Genomic DNA, 23,627 nt, shown 5'->3' with positions numbered 1-23,627 from the left:
GCCTAGAGCCTTCCCAACATAACCAATCCAACATGTATTAAAGGTATCCACAGAAATACCTATCTAGGCATTCGTTAAAGGGTTAAAGCCTCCTTGCCTTTTAAAAGAAGCGAAGCTCTCATTGTCTCCAGTCGTGCCTGTTGGAACTTACATTTTCTTGCATAATCATCCCAAAATCAGCAATTCATGAAGTATGTGTGTATGTATGTTTATATATATATATATATATATATATATATATATATATTAGTCCCTCAAATATCAAACAAGAAAAAAAGAGCATTTTACAATTTCCAATTGCAAGTTTGAAAAAAAAAATTCTAACAGATACAACATCTTGAAAAGGTACTCCAAAATTACAGAGTGCTTCATTTTCCATCTTCATTATTATGAACGTAATGTAATGCTATCAACCTACTAGAGGACAACTACAAACTAGAGAGAGAATAAAAAGGCTCAAGGTTTGAATGTACACAATAACCACATGTTCAACTGTTCTCGTTTGCATATCCACTCGTCTCCTCTGCCACCTTTGCCCACACATTTGCAATTTTTTCAGCATATCCCACCTTTTCAGACAAAGAAGTAAACAAAAATAAGACGCAATGTTCCAAGAGAGTCAATGTATGTGAGAAACATTACAGGAATAGCTGACTCAGGATGCTTATCTTATTGAATTTATGAGTACATGTAGTGTTAAAAAATTATTTTTTGAAGATTCATGGGCTGCAGCAACAAAGTCAACTTTACAGAAAAGAAACTGCAAGCCTAAACCGTTTCCCTTGACTTCAGATCATATTTCAGAATGCAATACTCAAATTCTCCACTATATCCACATCTTAACATCTTGAAGAGTCAAGATGTTACAAAAGCCAAACCTAATATATCGGTATACATTTTATCAAATATATTGGAATTCTCATCTATTTGCATCCCTAAAACACCAAATGCATTGTCTTTAAAATGTCCATATGATGCAATCTTGTAACATTAACATTTGAAGGAAAGATGAGGGGGTAATTATTCAAAAAAGAAAAATGCTTAAATTGGTTGAAAGGTTTCTTAATACGCAATGAACCCAGTCAAGAAACAAAAAAGAAAAAGAGTTCTACATGCATAAGCTTTAAGGAAAGTGAATTGTGACTGGATAAGTTTTTAAATTGGCTAAAAGGTTTCTTAATTATTTCTTAATTAGCAGAGCATCAAACGTTTACAAAAGATCAACCGGACAAGATGGAGAAAGAAAAAAGGTTCCACATGCATAAGCTTTAATAATAGCAAGATGTAGCTGGCTGGGATCATACTATATGGGCAGGAACAAGAAAGACCAAACATACCTGATTAACCACAAACCCCTTCAACATGTTCAAGAAGTCAGCACGCCTTTCTTTGTCAAGCCTCTCAAGTTCAGTCCTATTATTCTCCTGTATTTGTATTGTTATTAGGCCATTTTTGAATAAATGGTGCAATAAATAACCTATAGAGATTGCATACTGCTCAATTATCCATCAAATAATCACATAACCAGTCAAAATGTAAAATCAGAAGAACAAAGGTGTTGATGAGACAAACAATGTGAAAAACAACACCAGAAAAGAAATAAATTTTATGGACAATAAGGATGTGAAAAGGCCTCATCATTGCACTACTTGCCCCTTTATTATTTTCCTCTTTATTCAAAAGATTGTTTGATCCAGGATGCCAAAAGGTCAATATTAATTAGTCATACTGACAAAAACCAAAGTAATAACCACAAGTTCAAACCCATTACCGAACCAGCAAATTTCTTTCAAACATAGTACATACAAGTCAGACAGCACCAGCAACCCCCTATCCAGCCACCAAATCAGAACCTCCAACTCAAACCACGGTGCAATACAGATTTATACATAAGATAAATCTCATGAAACACAAAAACTTAAAGAGCCCAGGAAATCAGATGATGCTTACAAATTGCATCTTCCAAAGGTTGACGAACACTAAGTAAAAGCTTAATATATTTCATCGGATTTTAAAATTCCAGATTAGCAATGTATAGCAGGTCTTATCAGCAAAGTAGGAGCATAAATGAAGGACAAATGCCTCCCAAAACGACCACAATGATCAGATTGGATCATTCGCCCAAGTTAAAGGGAAACTGAGAAAGACTTCACTCTGGAGTTGGGAAGAATAAAGAAATGGAGTAAGCATCATTATATTGATAGTCAAGAAAACATTCACATAAAGAAGAAAATTTTATAAGAACAAACGAAGCCCCTGCTTAGTTGAAAAGAATTCAAAGGTGATCATGGTATATTAGTCCAATAAAAGCACATGGCTGGCAGGGGACACTCAGAATCATAGCAGCCAGTAAGTTTGTTAGGGAACACTCAGAATCATACAAGCCAATAAGTTCATGACGTTTTAACGACGTCGTGGAATAGAGTAGTGTAGAATAATGGTGTTCACAAACTGATCACTAAACCAGTAAGGAAAAATTGGAACAACTTGAAGGCATGGTGAAGTCAACAAGCAATCGAAACAGATGTTTAACACGGCAAAAGAAGTTACATCATGAGCAGATTTAACAAGAGCTGTGCACCTATTAGAAGCTTAAGGGAAGAATGTATTCCTTTACCCTATATAATTCGTTGTGCTAAAAACTCTTTGCTTTCATCATGCAAAAGCCCAAAAACTAACCCTCAATCCAACCATTCGCATTGTACAAACATTCAAAATCTAAAGAAAGTTGTTGGAATATGCTCCCAATAAAAGACAAAAACATTAAAAATGGATACTTAACTTCAGATACATGGAGAAAGGATTTTAAGAAAGCTATAATACCTTGATTCTCTCATATTCATTAATGGCAACACTTTTCGCATCCTCTGTAACTCTTATGGTTTCTTTTAACTCCTCAATCTTGCGAATCCTCGACTTGTCACCACCAAATATTTTTGATGATGCAGCCTCAAGTTTTTCAGCCCTCATCTGCAATGAAGATAATTCTGATAGAAGAGTCTGCACTGTCAATAGGGCACTTGAGCGATCTGTAAATGCACTTCGAACAGCTAACATAAGCCCAAGATATTCATGGAGAGTATCCTGCAACAAACACCAAATAAACGACAACTTAAACAACTCTTGACCTATTTCGGGAACATAAAGACCTTTAATTGAAACTATAGGATTTCATCATAATAAAACTATAAATAGCTCAGATGGTTCTATAATTGCAAGCAATGACAATAAATAGCAACTTCCCAGCAATTAGCAAACCTAACCTAAATTTTCATCTAAGACAAATCACTTTCCAACAATGAAGTTTATGGACAATTAAAGCTAATTTCTAAACTCAGAGTTTACAAAACACATAGTTAAGGTGTAGCAATTTACCAAATGCTTAACAGTCTGTGCATTCAACTCCCGATAGAACCTGCTTGCCTTGACAGCAGCAGTTGCAACATTTTTCATATCAGCAGCCCGTGCTCTTTGAGAATTGTAAAGTGCCTCCTCATTCTCAAACTTTGTCAGTTTAATGAAGGCCAATCCTAATTCTCCCATTGTTTCTCCCATATCCTGCTGAGCTTTTACAAGTGCTTCAGCCTAAACATACCACAACACGAAAACAGCGCCCAATTAAATTATCAATCTGAACCAAGTATTGACTTGTATGAACAAGATACCTATTTCCATAACCATTCACATACATAAACAACAAAGAAATTAATATTTTATAAATTCCAAGCCCTCGATTCACATTTATGCTAATGAAATAAACAATTACTTGCTGAGAAGCATTGCTGAGCTGTAGCTCAAGATCACTCATCCTTTCTTTGTTCTCCAAAAACTCTTTATCTTCCTCAATCACAGGAGGCTTAGATCCGCCCCAATCATTAGAAACTGACTGCTTCAACTCCTTAAACAACCTCAACAAATCCCTTCCACCTTTGGCAGGCTGACCCACCTCTTGTGGGGCCACCAAGGCCGTGCTCTCTCCAAACAACTGCTTGGGCAGCTTCACCGCCCCATCAAGCATCCGGGAAGCCATGTCAGTACTCGTTGGCAATGGCAATTTCCCTTGCACCTGCAAAAAGAGCTTAAACTCATCGCTCTTTCTTATAACCAGATGTGCCGCAAGTCTCCTTAAATATTTTTCCAATGCCACTCGCCTTTGCTCAACAAATTCCTGCTTTTGCATCACTTGAGATTCGACAACATTCTTATCGGGCCTCGGCGGGATAAAAAAACCTCTGTAAGACTCGGCCAAACGATCGGCTAAGGTAACCACATCTCTAAACCGTCTGCGTACACTGAACTCAGATCCGTTAAATTCCGGTATGTTAGTTCGCGTGGTAATTAGATAGGTGACGTAAGTGTTGCCACCTGGCACCAGCGAATTCGACATTTCCTGCTCTTTCTGCGGATTCGACACGGTAATTTTGATGTAATCGGAGCTGGTGGAGGATACTGGGGACGTAGAGGAGTGCGGAGAATCGACGAACTGGTTAGAGCTCTCAACGCCGTTGATTTCGTTGACCGCAGGGTTGGTTTCATCGAACGGCCTGAAGATGACATCAGCGTAGGACGGAGGTTCGATGTACGACTGATTGTTGCCGTTGTTATCCGGCGCGTTAGGGTTTCTGAGGTCGCGGTACGGTGGGGGCGCGAGAAGGGGATCGGAGTCAGCGGGAGTCACGAGGATCGGCGGAGATAATGACGTGGCGCTACGATAATTCGAGAACGATTTGGAGCTAGAGTTGTCGTCGTCGAGAACGAGATTTTCCATTTCTTCTCGCGACGCATAGACGTGAGCTTCTTCAAAAACCTGGTTGTCCGAGCCCATCATCTTGTTGAATCAATCTTAACGAAGCAAAATGAAAGCTACTTTCAATTAATAAAACCAGAAACAGTCTAACGAAATGAAAGAATTGCAAAGATTAAGAAAGACATGAGGGTTTGAGCAGTGATGCTTCAATCGCGGTGGTGGAAGTGGTGGTGGAGTCTAACGTGCGCCGGGGGCCTGATGATGGTAGCGATTATTATGTTGTTAGATAGATGCACGTGGCTTCGAAGAAACAATCGGTTGAGATAGATTAGGTGCATGCGAGTTCACCTGCTGTGCATCGGCTAAACGTCGATTAAATTTTTTTTTTTTGCTAAAGACGTCGATTAAATTTTAATCTAATTTTGTTTCAGATTTAATTGCAGTCAGAATCTTGATTGTCGGTTGTGAGCGTATTTGATTTTTGCAAAGTTCATTTGGCTTTTACCCCGTGAGGGAACATAAGGGCAGATAAAATGGATCTGGATCAATCCGATTGGGTTTTCAGGTTGATTGGATTGAAAAAAAAGTTATTCAAACTCAATTCAAATCTGTAATTTGATTCAATTCGATTCGATTTGAACATGAGAGTGGACAAAATCGAGTTTGAATAAATTCGATCGGATTTTTAGGTTGATTAGATTGAGAAGAAAGTTATTCAAACTCAACCCTAATATGTGATCCAATTCGATTCGATTCGATATGAACATGTTCATATTATATTAAAAATTTCGGTTGAGTGCAAATCTAATCGAATTCGGGTAGTATTGTTTTTGTTGGAATCAATCAAAATATAGGCTACATACCTATTTAGTATGGCTTATTTAATGGGTATAAGTGTTTATTTAATCTCATAAGCTCTTATCATAATTTTTATTGTTGTTTAGGTTCCATTTACTACAGCTTTTAAGTAGAACTTATTTAAGTAGATGTTTTATTAGTAAAGATTTTATAAATAGAACTTTTACTAAAAAAAATTTAGTTGTTTGGTTATCAATAAGAGATTTTATTAAAAATTTATGAAATTACTTTAATAGGTAATTTTTTAAAATTATATTATGAAAAGAATAAATAAGATTGTCAAATAAATAGGGGATATTTTAGATATTTTGATATTTTAAAAAAAAATTCAGCCTTTACTCTCAAAAACACAAAATTTGAGTTTTTACTAGTAGAGGTAAAATAACTTATTTAATCTTCAAAAGTTCTATTTGAAAAACAACTAAACAACAACAAAAATTATGATAAATGCTTATGAAATTAAATAAGCACTTATGACCATTAAATAAGCCATTACAAAAAGATACTTAGTGCATGTTTGGTATGGCTTATTTAAGAGCCATAAGTGCTTATTTAATCGCATAAGCACTTTTTAAAAATTTTTATGGTGTTTGGTTATTTTTTTAGTAGAGTTTTTTTAACTTAAATAAGCTAATTTACCTCTACTAGCAAAATCTCAAAATTTGAGTTTTTGGGAATAGAGGTTAGAGAGTTTTTCTAAAAAATATATAATATAAAAAATATCACACAATTTAATGGTTTAAAAGTACTTTTTTTATTGACAACCAAACACCCAATGACTTTTTGTCCAAAAACTCTATTGGTATAAGTTCTACTGCTATAAGCTCTACTGTTATAAGCTCTATTTAATAAGCTGTACCAAACGGAGCCTTAGTTGTTTTTCTAATAGAGCTTTTGAAGTTTAAATAAGTTGTTTTACCTCTATTAACAAAAACTCAAATTTTAAATTTCTGTGAGTAGAGATTGAAAAGTTTTTTCTTAAATGTTAAAATATTTAAAATATCATCTACTTATTTAACAATCTTATTTATTATTTTTATAATATAACTTTAAAAAACTTGTCTATTAAAGTAATTTCATAAATTTTTAATAAAAAAACTCTTATTGATAACCAAACAACTAATTTTTTTTTAGTAAAAGCTCTATTTATAAAAGTTATACTTAAATAAACTCTACTTGAAAAGATATATCAAACGAAACCTACAAATTAGATTACAAATACAGGAACCTTATATCTAAGTTCCAGTTTCAACACGAGAAATTGAATAATCCAATGCTAAATACATAATTACATATCATTTCAACAAGAACAATAAAAATCACAATTCTTCCATCTTCCCCTGCCTTTTGCCAAGATCAAATGCCTTCACAACATCCTCATGTCAACAAAACAATCACAAGCCTCAAAAGAATTGACTAACTTCTACAACTCAATATCACTAGCATCACCTCTAAAAGGCTTTAACGGAAAATGCCATTTTGACAGTAGAGAAAGGCTTCTGACTTGGCAACTTGGTGCAACCACAGATTTGTTGTGCTTAGTGGCAGCTGGCGTGACATGGATTTGTTGTGTGCTAGCGCAACCATGGGTCTACTGTACTTGTTGGTGGTTGGTGCAATCAAAACAGAGGCTAACGGCTTGGTACAGTGGACAATTATGGTGCAATCAGTCGGTTTGATTTTGCAGTGGACAGTGGCTGCTTGCTGGTGGTGATTGGTGCCAGTGATGTTGGTCTTTTGGAATTGGAGTTTTGGTTTTGGATTTTTAGACAATGGTGGCGGCTTAGGCTTAAATTAGGTTTTTAAGTTCCATGTTTTTTTATGATTCTTTTTTTTTTTGGTAATCTGATCGGATTGTCAGATCGGATCAAGTTTGATCAGATCCAAATACAATTCGTGCGGATTAAGAAAAAGTAATTGAATCTGATTTGACCTCCAATCTGCATCTGATTCAAACTCTAAATATTCATATCATATCGGATCGGAGCGAATTGGATCCAATTGAGTTATTTGTCCACCCCTAAGCGAGTATGAAGTCGTGAAAGGATCATACGCAAAATTCACAACATTTAACATTGCAGTGATGATTCTCTATGGTTATCGTACCATGAGTCGAGTTAGGTATAAAAAAATCCATGAAAGGTCGATTTTAATTAAAAGTTTTTTTTTTTTTATAGGGATTTTAATTAAAAGTTGGTAGAGCAATGATAGATAGCATATAAATCAGTGATTAAAACAGGCAATGTTATATTTGTCACCGTTTTGTATGTTTACATTTTTCAAAAGAAGAACGCTAGTTAGATATGGAATCTAGGAATATTATAATTTTACCATTTATTTTTTTAAATATTATTTTTATTAAAATTTTCTAACAAATACTTTTTTATTTAATGTTTCATTTTATCATTTTATGACTAAATCGTTAAATTTAACAGAATTTTAATAGAAATTATAATAAAAGTCTATTGCACTTAAACTGTATATGTATAATTTAACCCTCTAAATTAAAAATATAAAATTAATTGTATACAAATAAGTAATACTTTTATCAATTGATTATTTTATATATCTAAAATAATTAGTTGATAAAATTTTAAATATTACACCTCGTGAAAATCCTAAAAATTCCTAAAATACTCTCGTAACATCGTCAATTTATTAATGAAGTTAATGATTTAGTGGTAAACTAATAAAAATTAAAACATTAAGTGAGAAAAATGAATTGTCAGAAACATTTGGTGATAACATGGTGTATTAGAAAATATTAGGTGATAAAATGATAATATCATTTGAATTAATGATGACTAAAAATTTATTTTGCATAAATGTAATCAATATTTAAGGATATTATTGTTTTTTTATTTAATATTTTTTGACATATCACTAGATTACCAAAGTTTTCTAACAACCATTTTTTTCTACTTTTATCGTTTAACCATCAAACCTTTAAATCATGCAAGCGTAATTTAAGCCTCCAAATTGAAAGAAATATAAAATTAATAATATACCAAAATAATAATACTTATATCAATTGATTATTTTATATATCTAAAATAATTTATTGATTCAAAAATATGGAATATACTAAAAAATTCTAAAATACCCCTATGATATCAACAATTTATTAATGGAATTAATATTTTAATAGTAAAATGATAAAAACTAAAACATCAAGTGGAAAAGAGTAATTGTTAAAAAAATTAATAGTAAAATGATATATTAAAAAATATTAAAGTGGTAAAATCATAATATTCTAGACAACTAGTAATACAATATAAGCACCATTCAATAGCTTTAAGATAAATTACTACTTACAAACCTAGAGTATCTAATTATACTCAACTATGATGTTAGTTATATTGGTAACTGTGGTATTTAGAAATTATTGTTTTAGAAAAGGACAACTAGAGTGCTATCTCTCATGCTTCCAGGACCAGGATGCAGACATATTTATTATTTTTTATTAGTGAATTTTGTCTATTTAAATAAAAATAAGGACATTTTATTTTTAAAAATATGAGAAAAAGATATTAATTTATTGTAAATGTCCATTAAACCAATGTATGATATCTATCAAAATTAATATACATAAATAGGCCAAAACTACTTTACATCACTGGTATCATACCCCACTTGTTTGTCATTTACTTAAGTCAGCATTGGATTCAATCGGACGGTTAGAAAAAAAAACACGTAGAGAAATAGAGTAACCGGAGAAGCAAGTAATGGGCCGGTCAGCAGGACTGGTAAAGGAGCATAAATAATAAGTTCCTTTGCGTATTTTTACGACTTATGCGTTTAATCCAATAACAAACCGATATATGGAAGTAATGGCTGCAAACAACTTCGTGCAAGTGTGCAGTGTGCTAGTACTGGTCGGAGTACGATTGACACAAAATTTGCCATAATTATGTTGGCAACTTTTGCAAAATAATCAGGTGATGCGTTTCTTCAGCGTAGATAATTGTGGGAAAAATGAATTTAATTATAGAGGGATTTGTCATGTGAATGTAGTCTAACATACAGATATACTTTGCAAAGTTATAAATGGAGATAGTGAGTTGTTCCTACTAAGATGAACATCGCCAACTTAATTCCATTGTAATTTTATAGAAGACAATAACCCTCTTGGTACGTGAACTTTACTGTTGTGCGTTTACTATGGAATACACACTGAGGCCTTTGTATTACATATCCAAAGGAAAGAAATAGAATAGTAAAGTAAGAAATATAAGTTAGTTTAGTGGTATTAATTTTTATTGTATGAAATACGTAAATAATATAAAAAATATATAATATATTATAGAGAAAAATAACAAGCAAATAACCTATTTACCCATCTTTTGGTTGAAATTATTGTGTCCGTGGTTCTATTTATTAGTGTAGAAAACAATATGATCAAGGTAAGTTGTGCATATTGATATCAATAAAAGAAAAGTAGTTAATCTGACATGGATGATTTAAGTCGGTCAAGAAGTTATCATATTAATTGGGATTTATTTTCGAGGTTACCCTTCAAACTTGTAAGTCATAATCAACATGAAAGTTTGTATAACTGTTTATGTGAACACATGTAATGTAAATTGTATGGTTGAAAAAACTAAGCTCGTTCATATAAGTTTTACACGTAATCCAATCCAATTAAGAAGATAGGTTAATGTTTCAAATTAAGAGATAATCAGCGTACGTAATATGTCTTATGAATCCAAACGTTATTAATATAAGGAGACAAAATAGGATAAAAACAAAATAACTATAATTTGATGATATATTAAGAGCGGCTTATTATTTGAGTTTTAGTATTACTAAAAATAGAAAACATGAATAATCTCATTCATTAATGTTGTTGTAGGTGTGAAAAAGGATTAGAATATGTGTATATTTTTGTTTTGGGGGGGAGGGGGGGGGGAGAATTTGGGTGCTGGTCATCTTCATTTAATAAGTTTGATACTCGTTTGTGCATGTACTTATCTCTTTTACATGAGTGTTCATGGTTTCATATAGAGGACTAGGCTAAGAAACAAAAGGCCATGGAAACAAGTAATCCTGATTGTACACTTGTGGTAACAGGAATGCCATAGGAACAGAATGCAGTGTGATTGAAAAGCCAAAATTTAAAAGCAACAATAGAAGTAAAAAAAAAAAAAAAGAGAGATTGTGGATGAAGTTGAAAGGCTCAATGAATTTGGAATTATGCATTGTGGGAGGGGATAACAAAACGCTGCCGATGTTGGATAATAGTTAGTATAGGTGTTACAGATAAGTGGAGCATGCTGCCATAGGAAAGTAGTTAGAAAATGGAGAACAAGTAGACCAATAAGAGACAGGAAACAAATGTGAATTTGATAAATGATTGGTATGAAAAAATTGAGAGTGAAATTGTAAAGGAAAAAAATATATTGAACAACCACACAATAAAAAACAAACAAACCTTCTGTATTTGTAATTGGGGAGGAATTGATAAATATCGAAGCAGTAAAATGTCTATGAACGTGAAGATAGGACCAGGGTTGGGGTATAAGGACATGAAGGCAATAAGTAGTGAATTGCATAAAGTATCATCCAAAAACAGACACAAAATGATTCCATCCAATATTCGATACCAGTAATAGTACAAAATTAGAACCGATGTTTAAAGATTTGAAAACTATCAACAGCAGTGTCGAACTCAATGAACTGTAAAAACTCCCCATGAACTTTGCAAACAACTTCATGGCATCCATACATTGAGTTGTGAGTGGGACTTATATATAGCGCAAGTTAGAACATGTCTTTTCACAAACCTTGAACTGGCGAATCCACATTTAAAGGCCTACAAAGAGAAAGGTCATTTACTATTTTCCATAGAGAGGATGATGAAATTAACAACGACGTCTTATTGATTGTATCCCCAATGTTGCTGCTGCTCCTAGTAGGGGCGTTCAGGTAATCGAACAGAGGTGCCTATGCCTGTGACAGAACAATGATTACTTGCAGCAAAGGAAAAGTGGAGTATGAATGTCAGTGCACTTTGTAAAATACAAGATAATCTATCGTATTTGTAAACCTCCTAGGAAAGGATTAATGGTTGGGTATTATCTTGGGGTGATGATTTGATTCCTCAAGACAAGTGGAGCTACTCTAACTTTTCATTGGTCGCAAAACATGGTCAACTGAATTCAACACATAATATGTTGCCATTTTCTACTTCTTTCTGCCAATTTCTATTTTGCAACCAAGCCTAACGTCCTATGCCCATTTACACTTCTTCATGCCTACCTAGTCAACCACAATCAAATAATTATGCACATGGACACAAATTTATAGCGAAATATGAATTTCCATCATCGACACATACCTCACCGCCGCAGGAAGGCACTCGGTAAGCGCTAATTGATACCAAATTGCAACTATATGATATACACGGACTTTGCACAGTATATCTTTGCTCAGTTTACTTCGCCACGACTCAAATGGTTGTATTCCACTGTTGGATACCAACCCAATTGCCTAGAACTGACGACAATGGTTAATCTCACAACCTAACTTAATCAGCAAATAAATCCTCAATTCTGCAGATAAAAAACATATCTTCTTTGCAAATACTGACCCTATAAGTGAATACCTTGTTTTACTATAACAAAACCTAACTAATAAATATTCAATACTCCATCACAGCTTTCCGAAAATAGTTTCAAGACAACAATGCCGACGACCATCGCCTGCAAAACTTCATCCGTAGGAAGAATTGCAAATGATGCTTACACGTGAGTGTTATTTTTTGTTTTCGATTTACAGGTGTTACGTCTTCAGCCGGTTACCGATTTTCTAAATATTAAATCACGGCCGTTAAATATCTTCCTTCCCAATCTAAAGGCTCATTCGCTATAAGACAAAGGAGTGGGGTATCAAACCCATGACGCAACATAGCTGGATCCTACATAAATATAATTTTCCATTAAACTGATATCTACGATGCTAATAAAATAAATTTGGTGAAAATGTTAAAGTGAGGATCCGTACACTTGTGACGAAATTTTACAATGAAGTATTTGGATTTTTCAAAACCTCCAAGTGAAGAATTGAATGAAGAAGAAAAACATGATAATGAGTTTTATAATAATAAAGGTATATAATAAATATTTTTATATTAAAAGTCCGTTTGGAAATATTTTTAGGAGAGTCAAAAGTAATTTTAAAAAGTTAAAACGTAAAAACTAAATTTGGTGTTTAATAAAATTTTTTAGAAATCTCTTTCCGCGAAATCACATTAGATTTTAAAAAGTAAGAAATTAGTATTTTTTTAAAATTTAATTTTGAGAATTACTTTTATAGTTTTATACTTAATATAATATCATATATATCCTCATAATAGTATAAAAATCTAAAATTTTCCTTACTAATTAGGAAACAAAACCATTAATTTTAAAGAGATTATTATTATCACCAATTACATTGAGATAACTAAATAAAAAATGAAATTTATTATATAAAATATTATTTTAGTTATCAATGATTATATGCACACAATAAAAAAAAATTTATAGACATGTTTATAAAATTTTTAAATAAATTTTAATTAATATTATGTCGAATTTAATTATTTATATTCTTATAGTAGTTTAACAATAAAATTTATCAAATACATATAATTATTTTTTAAACTCACAGTATTTTTAAAATTAAATTTTATTAAATATTTAATTAATTATTTTTACAATTAATTATTTTTATGACATAACTAATAACAATTATTTTAAAAATTATAGCATTACGAAGCTCATTTAAGTTAAAGTTTATCATATCCTTAATAGTATTCATGGATAAATGATAGAACATGCTGAGATTCAATCAAACCGAATCTGTCAATTTTTATCCGCATGATGGTTGGTGGGCAATGGGCCACCTGCTGATGTTTGTTAGTTTTAACGAAAAATGTTAATTTCAATAATTTTAATAAATGAAATTTCAGTACAAGTATCAATACTGAATTTCATAAAAAGATATTTATTTATTATATACGGTAAGCAAGTGGGATGACGTGGCAAACAGCCCGATGAAGTTAAAAAAAGTGGCGCCCAAATGGGCTAGAAGTAGATCGTAAAGGTGAGTTGAGTTCGCAGCTGTAAGGAGTACAAGCGTGCGACCTTTTCCTTATCATTTCTATTTACACCCGTTTTCAAAACACAATACACTGCTGTAGACTCCAGTCCTTCGCTCTGCTTTATTATAATCAGATCATGTTAGGTTAGGTTTCCAGTTTCCACAGAAACAGAGCGCAAAGGTTTTAAACAGGATCTTTTTGTTTACCCCAAGTCAAGTCCCCAGCTGGAAGAACTACATACAGAACAAAACAAATGGCTTCGAAATTTGGATTGGCCGGTGGCATACCGGAGCGGCGTGTCCGTCCGATATGGGACGCCATCGATTCTCGTCAGTTCAAGAACGCTCTGAAGCAGTCCACTGCTCTGCTCGCCAAATACCCCAATTCTCCTTACGCTCTTGTAAGTCCCACTCACACTATAATGCGTCCTTTTCGTAAAATGTCATTGTAGATGTAGTTAAGATATCGCGTGTTCTGCTTCGCTGCAGGCGCTTAAAGCTCTGGTTTTGGAGAGAATGGGGAAATGTGATGAGTCATTATCTGTTTCTTTACAAGCGAAAGACTTATTGTATCAGAATGACTCTACTCTGATGGATGATCTTACTCTCAGCACTTTGCAGATTGTTTTCCAACGACTTGATCGCTGTAGCTATTTATTTGTTTATTTATTTATTCCTATTATTAATATTTTTATCTTTTTGGTGTTGTAGCTCTAGTGAGTAATAAGTTTGTTCCTTTTCCTATGTAATTAGTGGACTTGGCAACAAGCTGTTACGAGTATGCTTGTGGAAAATATCACAACAATATGGATCACATGATGGGGCTTTTCAACTGTTATGTTCGTGAATATTCCTTTGTGAAGCAACAACAGGTTGGTGCTTTCACGTTTCTTTTATCTTTTTTCTTTTATTGATTTGTTGGCATGTTGTCAAATTTATTAGTGTATATACGATTGCTGGCAATTGAGCTGTTCTTACTTATAGTAATTTTATTTTGATGGCAGACAGCTATTAAAATGTACAAGCATGCTGGTGAAGAAAGGTTTCTACTGTGGGCAGTGTGTAGCATCCAATTACAGGTTCTGCCAATTTCTGTTCTCCACATTTTGTCACGCATGTGCCCATTGCTCTGTTACCATTAGTTAGTGCCCTTTTTGAGGATCACTGTTGATAGTAAGAGTATATAACTCGAAATGGCGTTATCCCTCATCTGCCGAGATAAGCTAACATTTCACAAGTGTTGTTCACTTTGCGAGCTTCGATAAAAACCTTTTCTGGATGCTGTGCTTTGAAATGGCTCTATTTTAAGAAGGCATTTTATATACAGTTTGGGTTGCTTAAAAAACCGGTCACCAAATTTGGGATAAAATCTGTTGATGATTCAGTGGCTCAATAGTCTGATCCGGAATCCAGGTTTGCAATCCCATTTGTAAAAAGATTTCAACAGCCTTCAGTCTAGAATGCAACGTAGGACAGATCTCATCTAGTAAAATTATGCCACCATTTCAATCCAATTGACACAAACAAGTGTCTAGGAGGAATTTCCAGCTATAGAGGAGAATTTTTTCAACTTTTTCTTCTCTATTTTTGAACTTGGGGCCCTGTTTATTATCCTCTACCACTCTGCTCTTGTCATGCTTGAGGTAATTTGTTATATTTCTCACTTTTTTTGGATGTAATAGAAATCATGTGTTAACTACAAAAAGCTTCTATAATTTCTTAGAAGTGCTTACATCGGTGATTTCATTATCAATATCCAGTAGATTCAAGTTAATTCTTCTTTTAGGTAATTTGCATGTTTTCTAGCTGCTAATTTTATGAGGTTTGAACTGTTGATAGGTGCTTTGCGGAAATGGCGGAGAGAAGCTCTTACTATTAGCTGAAGGTTTACTTAAGAAACATGTTGCCTCCCATAGCTTGCATGAGCCTGAAGGTGGACTTCGTCCTCTTTTTCCTATTTTTGATGTAATAGAGATGGACCTTTACAGTACTGTTCACTGTTGATCTCCTAAGTAAGTGCTTGGAATTTCTTGCAGCCCTTATCGTCTACATTTCCATATTGGAACAACAAGCAAAGTATGGTGATGCTCTGGAAATTCTCTCTGGAACATTAGGATCACTTTTAGTGATTGAAGTCGATAAGTTACGCATACAGGTACTTTCTGAAGCTTTCACATTCGTTTTAAAGATCAAGACAATACTGTTTGTCTTACTATTTTCTTGAATTTATGAGTATTATACAAATATGTCTTTTGACCTGCGAATCTTTCATTTCTTATGTACTCTTTGCCCTTTAGATGTTTTTTATTTCTTTCTTCGGGCATCACTATTTTATCTTGAAAAATGGAAGCTGGATAAAATGAAAGGATGGATGATTTCCTACTAAAGGACAGTCGGAATGGAAAGGGTAAAATTGACAATGTAGATGAAGGGGGAATACTGGTAGCTAGCTTAGGGAGGGTGTACGTCAATTTCGAAATGATCTACATTGAGGAGGATAATATGATAGGGTCTCATTACTGAAGTGGATCCCACTCATTGCTGAACTCTTCTGCAATACATGTTCTTAGTAAATGAACTCAATGATACTGATGGGACGATTATATGATTGTTCTGGAAGAGTTGATTGGTAGAGTTAGGTATCCCATCAGCTGCAGCACCTCCTTATCTCTTAGAGATGCTTCAGCATTTGACGACTTCTTCTTCTATTGGTAAAGTGTGTACACTTAACCATCATGTTTGCACTGTATTGTATCAATAAGGTCCATTAAACTGCTGTCATTTCATTGTATTGAAATTGTTGAGAAAAACTGTGAGTTTCACAAAACTGTATTAATTTATTCAGCCTTTTCAGTTTCTTATCAAATTAAAAAATTCAGCATTATCCTAGGTGGTCAAAGTTTTTGACTCAAAGATTTCATTTATAGATTTAGAATTTGATGGAACTTTCTTATTTTTCATAGTTGAAAATCTGGCATGTGTTTCTTTCTGGGTTCTTATGAATGTCTTATCAACTTGTACTCTTTGACTTTAAGTTGACAGGGTAGGCTTCTTGCTAGGCAAGGTGACTATACTGCTGCTGCTCAGATATATAAGAAAGTCTTAGAACTAAGGTATGCTTGTGCAGATCTTCACTATTATGAAAATAATGTGAAACTTTTACATCAATAGTTTATTTCATATAATAGCCTCCTCCTCAATGATGGGGTAAAAGTATTTTTCTTGGGAAAAGTGATTCTGATTTATTTTTTCTGAAAGATCTATATCTTTTACTGTTTATGTTTCTGGTATTGTTGAGACTTTCTTTAACTTCATTCTCTGTGTGTTAATGTAATTGTAATGTTCTGATAAGTTCATGAAAAAGAGGAAAAGGATGTTCAAAATTTCATATTTGTTAGCATACTAACTAAATTGATTATGTCTGCAGATAACTGTTGCTTGTTTTCATCAAGCACTCTGTATGCACTCTTTTAATATGCTGTTTCTGAGACTCTGTACTTTTATACTAACTCTTTCCATTTACTAATGTCTTTTCTTTCATCTGACAGTCCTGATGATTGGGAATGTTTCCTACATTATCTAGGCTGTTTGCTGGAGGATGATAGCAGCTGGTGCAATGCAGCCAGTAGTGATCCAATCCATCCACAAAAATCTGTGGACTGCAAGTTTTCACACTTAACAGATGAAGTGGTGCATGTCTAAAACTTTCTAACTGTTGTTGTTTTTGCATTTCATTTTCATGCATGCATTCATCACTACTATCTTTGGTTTAGAATTTAATTTTTGCAAATTTGACTTGCAGTTTAATTCTCGTATATCAGAGGCATCAACTTCTGTAAAAAAGTTACACGCAGACACCAGTGTCAATCTCATAAGGTGTCCATACTTGGCAAATCTTGAAATTGAAAGGCGGAAGCTCTTGTATGGAAAGAATAACAATGATGAGCTAATGGAGGCTGTGCTTGAATATTTTTTGAGGTAGTGAAGAACTTCATATCTTGTCCGCCAATATTTTTTTGCATTCTGTATGTGAGTTATTTTTTAGTTTTGCACTTTCCATGGATAATTAACTGTTATGTCTGTTTATGGCTGCTATAGTTTCTACTGCTATATCTTCTGTCTCTACCTGTAAAAATATGCAAAAGATTGTGTCATTTGCTGTTATGTAATATGGAGCTTTTATATTTTTGAGCCCAGCTTTGGTCACTTGGCCTGCTTCACTTCTGATGTTGAGGACTTCCTTCTAGTCTTATCTCTTGATAAGAAGACTGAGCTTTTGGAAAGGCTGAAGAGTAGCTCAACTTCCCATTCAACAGAATCAATTAAAGAGCTTGGTTGGTTCATAACACTTAAGAAAATTCAAGAATTGATTGGAAACACTTACAAGCTTCCGGTGGATGGTTTGTCTCTTTCTTCTAGTCTTGCATGCGGGCACACACATATACACTCAATGCTAAATGTATGCTTGTTTAATCGTTCATTTATGAAATAGCTCTTGATTCTACACTCAATTTGGTTTTATCTGGACAATCTCAATTATATATCAAAATTTTCTTTCTGATTGTTAAGAAGAAACTCTTAATATAGCTTGTTTTTCTTTCTATACATTTTACAATGAGTTTTCTATAGACCTTGTATGATATTGAGTAGGCTATTTTTGCTTACAGAACTTGAGCGCTCTGCTGTACAAATGTCTGAGATGTATTGCAAAAGTCTTCCACTTTCTAAGGACTTGGATCCACAAGAGAGTATACACGGTGAGGAGCTGCTATCAATGGCATCCAATGTGCTGGTTCAGGTATCATATTGCCTTTTCTTTGGAGGCTCTGATTACAGTTGGGGTGTTACTTGTCAAGAAGTTATCTATCTATTATACACAGACACAGAGCTTTTCCTTTGATGTGGACTGTTCTTAGGTGGATTTAGAAAGGACCACGAGTGTTCGTCTGTGATTGATCCTGTGGCATTTTGCTTTTAGAACCTGTAGGAGTGCTTCCTCTAACCGTGCTTACTAAAATGACGTATGAAAAGAAAAGCTAAAGAAAAAAGAATGCTTAAGCAGCTCAATAAGATTTTGTTTCATAATGATCTTTATATTACATTATTTGCCCACTTTTACGCTGAGAAATATTGTATGTTGGCATCACTTTTACCATGGAGGTATACTAACCAATCAAATCCTGTATGATTTATGTGTTTGCCATGCAATATAAAGTTGGGCTTTCACATTCTTATCTTGGAGAGAGACAGTAATGAAGCTAATAACTTGACGGTTACCATTGTAGTAGAAAAGTTTATGAGCCACTGGGTTGGTGTTGTGACGTCAGAATAAGGAAAATATCAAATAAGAAACTAGAAATGTGATGCACATTCCCTTTGCTGCTCCATGTTTTGGAGATGTCCCAAATTTTTTTTTTTCTTTCTTTCCCCAGCAGATGAAGATGTGCACACTGTCGTTGCTTTTACTAATTTCTTCTCTCTACCTAGGCATATTTCATTATCCGTATTGGTACATATCTCACTGAAGCATATTTAGGCACACTGCATGAGAATAAAGTCATCTGAAAAGAAATTAATCAATATGAAGAAACAAATTAAGATCAGGATATCACAAAATGAATTCCCCCCCCCCCCCCCTTGTACTGGTGATGGTCCTTCTAAAGAAAATGTCATTGTCATATGTCATATAATAAAGCTTCTAGATTTGATTTCATGTGTATTTCGTCGTCAGGCGAGAAAATTTTCGTAATTTAATTTTCAGTTGTGTTTGTATGTTTGCAGTTTGTTTCATATCTTTGAATTGTGTTTTGGCTTCAGTTATTCTGGCGCACAAGTAATTATGGCTACTTCATGGAGGCAATAATGGTTTTGGAGTTTGGCTTGACCGTCCGAAGGTCAGGCGACATTCTTAGAGTTTAATCTACCTTTGTCAAATCCGTAATTTACTGATTTAATGTCAGCAATGACAATTAATGTTGCAAATCTTCTTTGTACTTTAATCTTAGTAGTTGAAGTCATATTAGTTTTGGTTGATGAATTAGAAACATGCATATAGTTAAGGAGGCAGTTGTTTTTTCAAGTTGAGGCTTTTTGGCTAAAACTTTCAGCTTTGTTTGAAATCTATTCACTCTGTTACGGAGCTTTTACAATGGAGATAACAGTTGTCTATGTGACCATGTTTGGCAGACACGCGTGGCAATACAAGGTGTTATTGGTACACTTGTATTCACACCTTGGCGCCCTTCCCTTGGCGTATGAATGGTAAAGTACTTAACGTTATGTCCAATGGCACTCATAACCTGAACCTTTTTCTTTCTTTAGGTATTTTAGTATAATTACTTCTGCTTTTTAGGTATAAAGCATTGGACGTGAAGAACATCTTGATGGAAACTGTCTCACATCACATTCTGCCGCAGATGTTGGTTTCTTCCCTTTGGGTGGAATCAAATAATCTACTAAGAGATTACCTCAGGTTTATGGATGACCACTTGAGAGAATCAGCAGATCTTACATTTCTTGCATATCGCCACAGAAATTACTCGAAAGTATGTGATACATTGTATTACACTAATATCTCTCTCATGATACTGAGTGTATTCTTGCAGCAGATCACCTGTGTCAAATGTTTTTAGTTTGTACTGAAATTGTCCATATTTGTTTCTTGTAAATATTTCTTCCTTTGCCTGATTCGATATCAGAAACATATTCATTGTTTGGGTTCTTTCTTCATACCGATACCCCAGTCCTGTATGCTTTTTGTTTTCCTGGGTGCATGTGGTGTCTGACCATATATGGTAGTAGGGATCACCTTGTTGACGTTTTGTTTGGAGTCAATAATTTTGATTGGAGCAAATTTTTTTTCCCAGAGAAATATGCTTCCAAATGATAGATACAACTTACGAGGATATGTAGAGTTCCTGTCCAATGAGTCCAGAATTATTTTTAAGCTGTTGGAGTTGGCAATGCTAAGTTGACTTTTATTTGCAATTACATAGGAGATTAACCTTGAAAGTTGAATTTTCCTAGACTTTAATAGGGACATTCCTTATTGAACTGCCATTGAACTTGTTGCAGACAATGGGATAAACCAGCTTTTTGATTACGTATGAGATAGGCCCTGGCTGTTCACAAGCAGCTGAGTTTATATGAAAAAGGTTTAGACATGCCATTAAGTACAATGTTTGGGACAAGGTTTAATTCACGGTGAATTCATGGACCAAAATGTTTTTATTACCTGATTTCAGGTAATTGAATTTGTTCAATTTAAAGAAAGATTGCAACGGTCCAGTCAATATTTAGTGGCAAGGGTTGAATCATCCATTCTACAACTAAAGCAGAATGCCGATAATATTGAAGAAGAAGAGGTAACTTGTAACTTTCCATTATAAAATTGAATGCTTTTGTTCTTTCAATGTGTGCAATCAGTGTGTAACATACATAAATCCTCCTGTAGTCTGTTCTTGAAAACTTGAAATGCGGGGTTCACTTTCTTGAGCTATCCAATGAGATTGGATCCAAATCTGTGACCTTCAATGAAGATTGGCAGTCTCGTCCCTGGTGGACACCAACTCCAGATAAGAATTATCTGTTAGGTAAGTTAAAATGCTGGACCTTTCCAATGTGCTTGCAGTTCTTTGGTATGGTAACATTTTGTGCAACTGAATTGTTTGACAATGATAGAAGTCAACGAAAATAAAGATGCGTCAGAAAAGGATAAAATATTGTCTAGTGTAGTATGGCTCTTCTCTGAATTTTGTTCTTGAAGAAAAAAGATACTACATTCCTTGCTTAGGATTTGTATGCTTTTAGAAGTTAGAACTTTCAAGATTTATTCTGCAATGTTGTGTATGACAAGTTTTGGGTGTTATAGTGGGTGTCTTCTTATTTTCGTTTCTTACAATGTGTTTACAATTGTTTTGCACAGGTCCATTTGCAGGAATCTCCTACTGTCCTAAAGAGAACTTGGTACTATCCTCTGTCCTTGACTTTGTAATGATACACGCATAATCCCTCCTTTTCGTTTTGTAACTTTGGTTCATTTTCTATATATTGAGCAAATCTAGATGAAAGAAAGGGAAGCAAGTATACTAGGAGTTGTTGAGAGGAAATCTCTTCTGCCTCGGTTGATATATCTGTCAATTCAGACTGCTTCAGCATGCGTCAAGGAAAACTTTGAAGTCAATGGATCTATATGTGACCCAAAAGTTTTGTCAGAGCTGAAGTATTTGCTTGATCGCTATGCAAAAATGTTGGGGTTTTCTTTAAGAGATGCAATAGAAGTGGTTTCAGGGGTTTCTAGTGGCTTGAACTCTTCTGAGGTAAGTGATTGCTGGCTTTCTGACTACAAGCACATATCTTCGCTTTTCTAGGATCCTTTAATTTTATAAGTGTTACTGAATTTCGTTGCAATGCTCCAATTACATAGACAAGATGCCTATGTGGTGAGTACCCAAAACCGATATACATGGTGAACTACTTTGAATTTGGCATAGCAAGCTTTTCAAAATATTTCTCCCTTTAAAAGCCGTAAGTTCGTCAGACATATTTTAGCATGGAAATACACAACATGGAAATAAGCTTTAGTAAAATAACAAATTTTTCTGGGAAATTTTAAGAGCTGAAATTCTATCAGGTTGATCATGATTACATCTTAAGTGCAAGTAGTGCGTACACTTCGCCACTGAAGAAAAGTTAGTAATTGAGGCGTATGCTTGCTTGCTGACTCATTAGTTACACTGCTGCCCTATTAAAGTAACTTTTTTACCTGTGAGGCAGGCTTTTGGTGCGGACATGGTTGGTTGGTTGAATTTTGCTGTATTTTTGAATGCATGGAACTTGAGTTCCCATGAAGTTGTGCTGCCGGATGTAAATGGATGCAGGCCTTCTACTTGGCAGGTTGTGAATACACTGCTGAAGAAGTGTATTTTGGAGGTCAGATCCATGGAGTCACTTGTATGCTATCCACAGCTTGATCTTTCAGTTTTGGTGCAACTTGTCACAGAACCGTTGGCTTGGCATACACTTGTAATGCAATCTTGTGTCCGATCATCTCTTCCATCTGGAAAGAAGAAGAAGAGAAGTGGATCTGCAGATCATTCTACCTCTCCACTGTCTCAGGATATTCGGGGCTCTGTTCAATCTACAAGTGGCGTAGTGGAAGAGGTAGCAAAATGGTTAGGGCATCATATCAAGAAGTCAGAGGATGAAAAGTTAGATGCTATATTCTCCTCTCTCGAGGCAAATGGCAGGGGTGAAGGTCCTGGGCAGGTGTTCCGGCTTCTTGGAACACTGATCTCATCCTTGAATGAGGCAGAACTTGGTGATCGGATATCTCAAGCTATGAAATCTTGGAGTCCTGTTGATGTTGCAAGGAAATTTGTAGCTGGGCAGCGTGCAGGACTCTCTGCATTTCTTCGGATTTGTGAATCCAAAATCAAGTCCCTGCAGGCACTGAAGCAGCAGATGGCTCAGGTCTGAAAAGATAACAGTGGTGAGCTGAAGAGAGGTTTCTTTGAGTCAGCTCAGACCAGGGAGCTGTATCTGTTAAAGCTGTTACTGCTGCTCTGCCCAGGAAATGGTTGAAACTTGAATGGGCTGCATGGGTGTTCTAAACATTTGTATTTGTTCTTCTAAAGTGTGGAGACTGGAGAGTTTCATTCTAGATCGTGAGGCGTGAGCAATTTGGTTTTATGGCGTACTAATGTTCTTTGATCTGTTTTGATTCCTTCTCTCGTTCGAGTTTTTGATTTTTTTTTTTTAAATAATTTTTTCGAGTGGAGTGTGTACCTAAGAAACTTTGTTTTTCATTTTTTCTTTCTTTTTTTTCCCCCTCGGTCTCTGTATCTTTTTAGATTCTTACACTACGGGGTTGTAAGTATATTGTTAAGAAGCATCGATTTTGGGGATGTATCATCTATAATCTAGAGAATAGAATACTTCA

General features: G+C 34.4%; 2 protein-coding genes across 3 annotated transcripts; one reads left to right on the top strand and one right to left on the bottom strand.

Annotated features, from left to right (window-relative positions):
• Positions 1 to 264: 264 nt before the first annotated feature.
• LOC18034894 (sorting nexin 2B) lies at positions 265 to 5,195 on the bottom strand. Its single transcript, XM_006425110.2, has 5 exons — positions 3,767 to 5,195; positions 3,376 to 3,585; positions 2,824 to 3,084; positions 1,338 to 1,424; positions 265 to 569 (listed from the first exon to the last, which is right to left on the bottom strand). Exons 1-5 carry the CDS (start codon positions 4,826 to 4,828, stop codon positions 489 to 491), a joined length of 1,701 nt encoding a protein of 566 aa, XP_006425173.1. The 5' UTR covers positions 4,829 to 5,195; the 3' UTR covers positions 265 to 488.
• Positions 5,196 to 13,722: 8,527 nt separating this feature from the next.
• LOC18033941 (N-terminal acetyltransferase B complex auxiliary subunit NAA25) lies at positions 13,723 to 23,627 on the top strand. Of its 2 annotated transcripts, XM_006425109.2 has the most exons (19): positions 13,723 to 14,088; positions 14,177 to 14,333; positions 14,441 to 14,559; positions 14,692 to 14,766; positions 15,527 to 15,620; positions 15,724 to 15,842; positions 16,730 to 16,800; positions 17,236 to 17,377; positions 17,490 to 17,665; positions 17,885 to 18,087; positions 18,355 to 18,485; positions 19,505 to 19,581; positions 19,874 to 19,948; positions 20,040 to 20,232; positions 20,932 to 21,051; positions 21,141 to 21,279; positions 21,612 to 21,652; positions 21,751 to 22,005; positions 22,463 to 23,627. In XM_006425109.2, the coding sequence occupies exons 1-19, from the start codon at positions 13,942 to 13,944 to the stop codon at positions 23,162 to 23,164; spliced, it is 3,036 nt and encodes a 1,011-aa protein (XP_006425172.1). In that variant the 5' UTR covers positions 13,723 to 13,941; the 3' UTR covers positions 23,165 to 23,627. The 2 variants fall into 2 exon arrangements, with proteins under 2 accessions (XP_006425172.1, XP_024034589.1); XM_024178821.1 differs by lacking the exons at positions 13,723 to 14,088; positions 14,177 to 14,333; positions 14,441 to 14,559; positions 14,692 to 14,766 and adding an exon at positions 14,836 to 15,330.

This window comes from Citrus clementina, unplaced genomic scaffold, assembly GCF_000493195.1.
Source record: "Citrus clementina cultivar Clemenules unplaced genomic scaffold, Citrus_clementina_v1.0 scaffold_8, whole genome shotgun sequence".
Classification (NCBI taxonomy): domain Eukaryota; kingdom Viridiplantae; phylum Streptophyta; class Magnoliopsida; order Sapindales; family Rutaceae; genus Citrus; species Citrus x clementina.
Note: the sequence above shows the minus strand (reverse complement) of the source record. Positions and strands in the feature narration are given on the sequence as shown.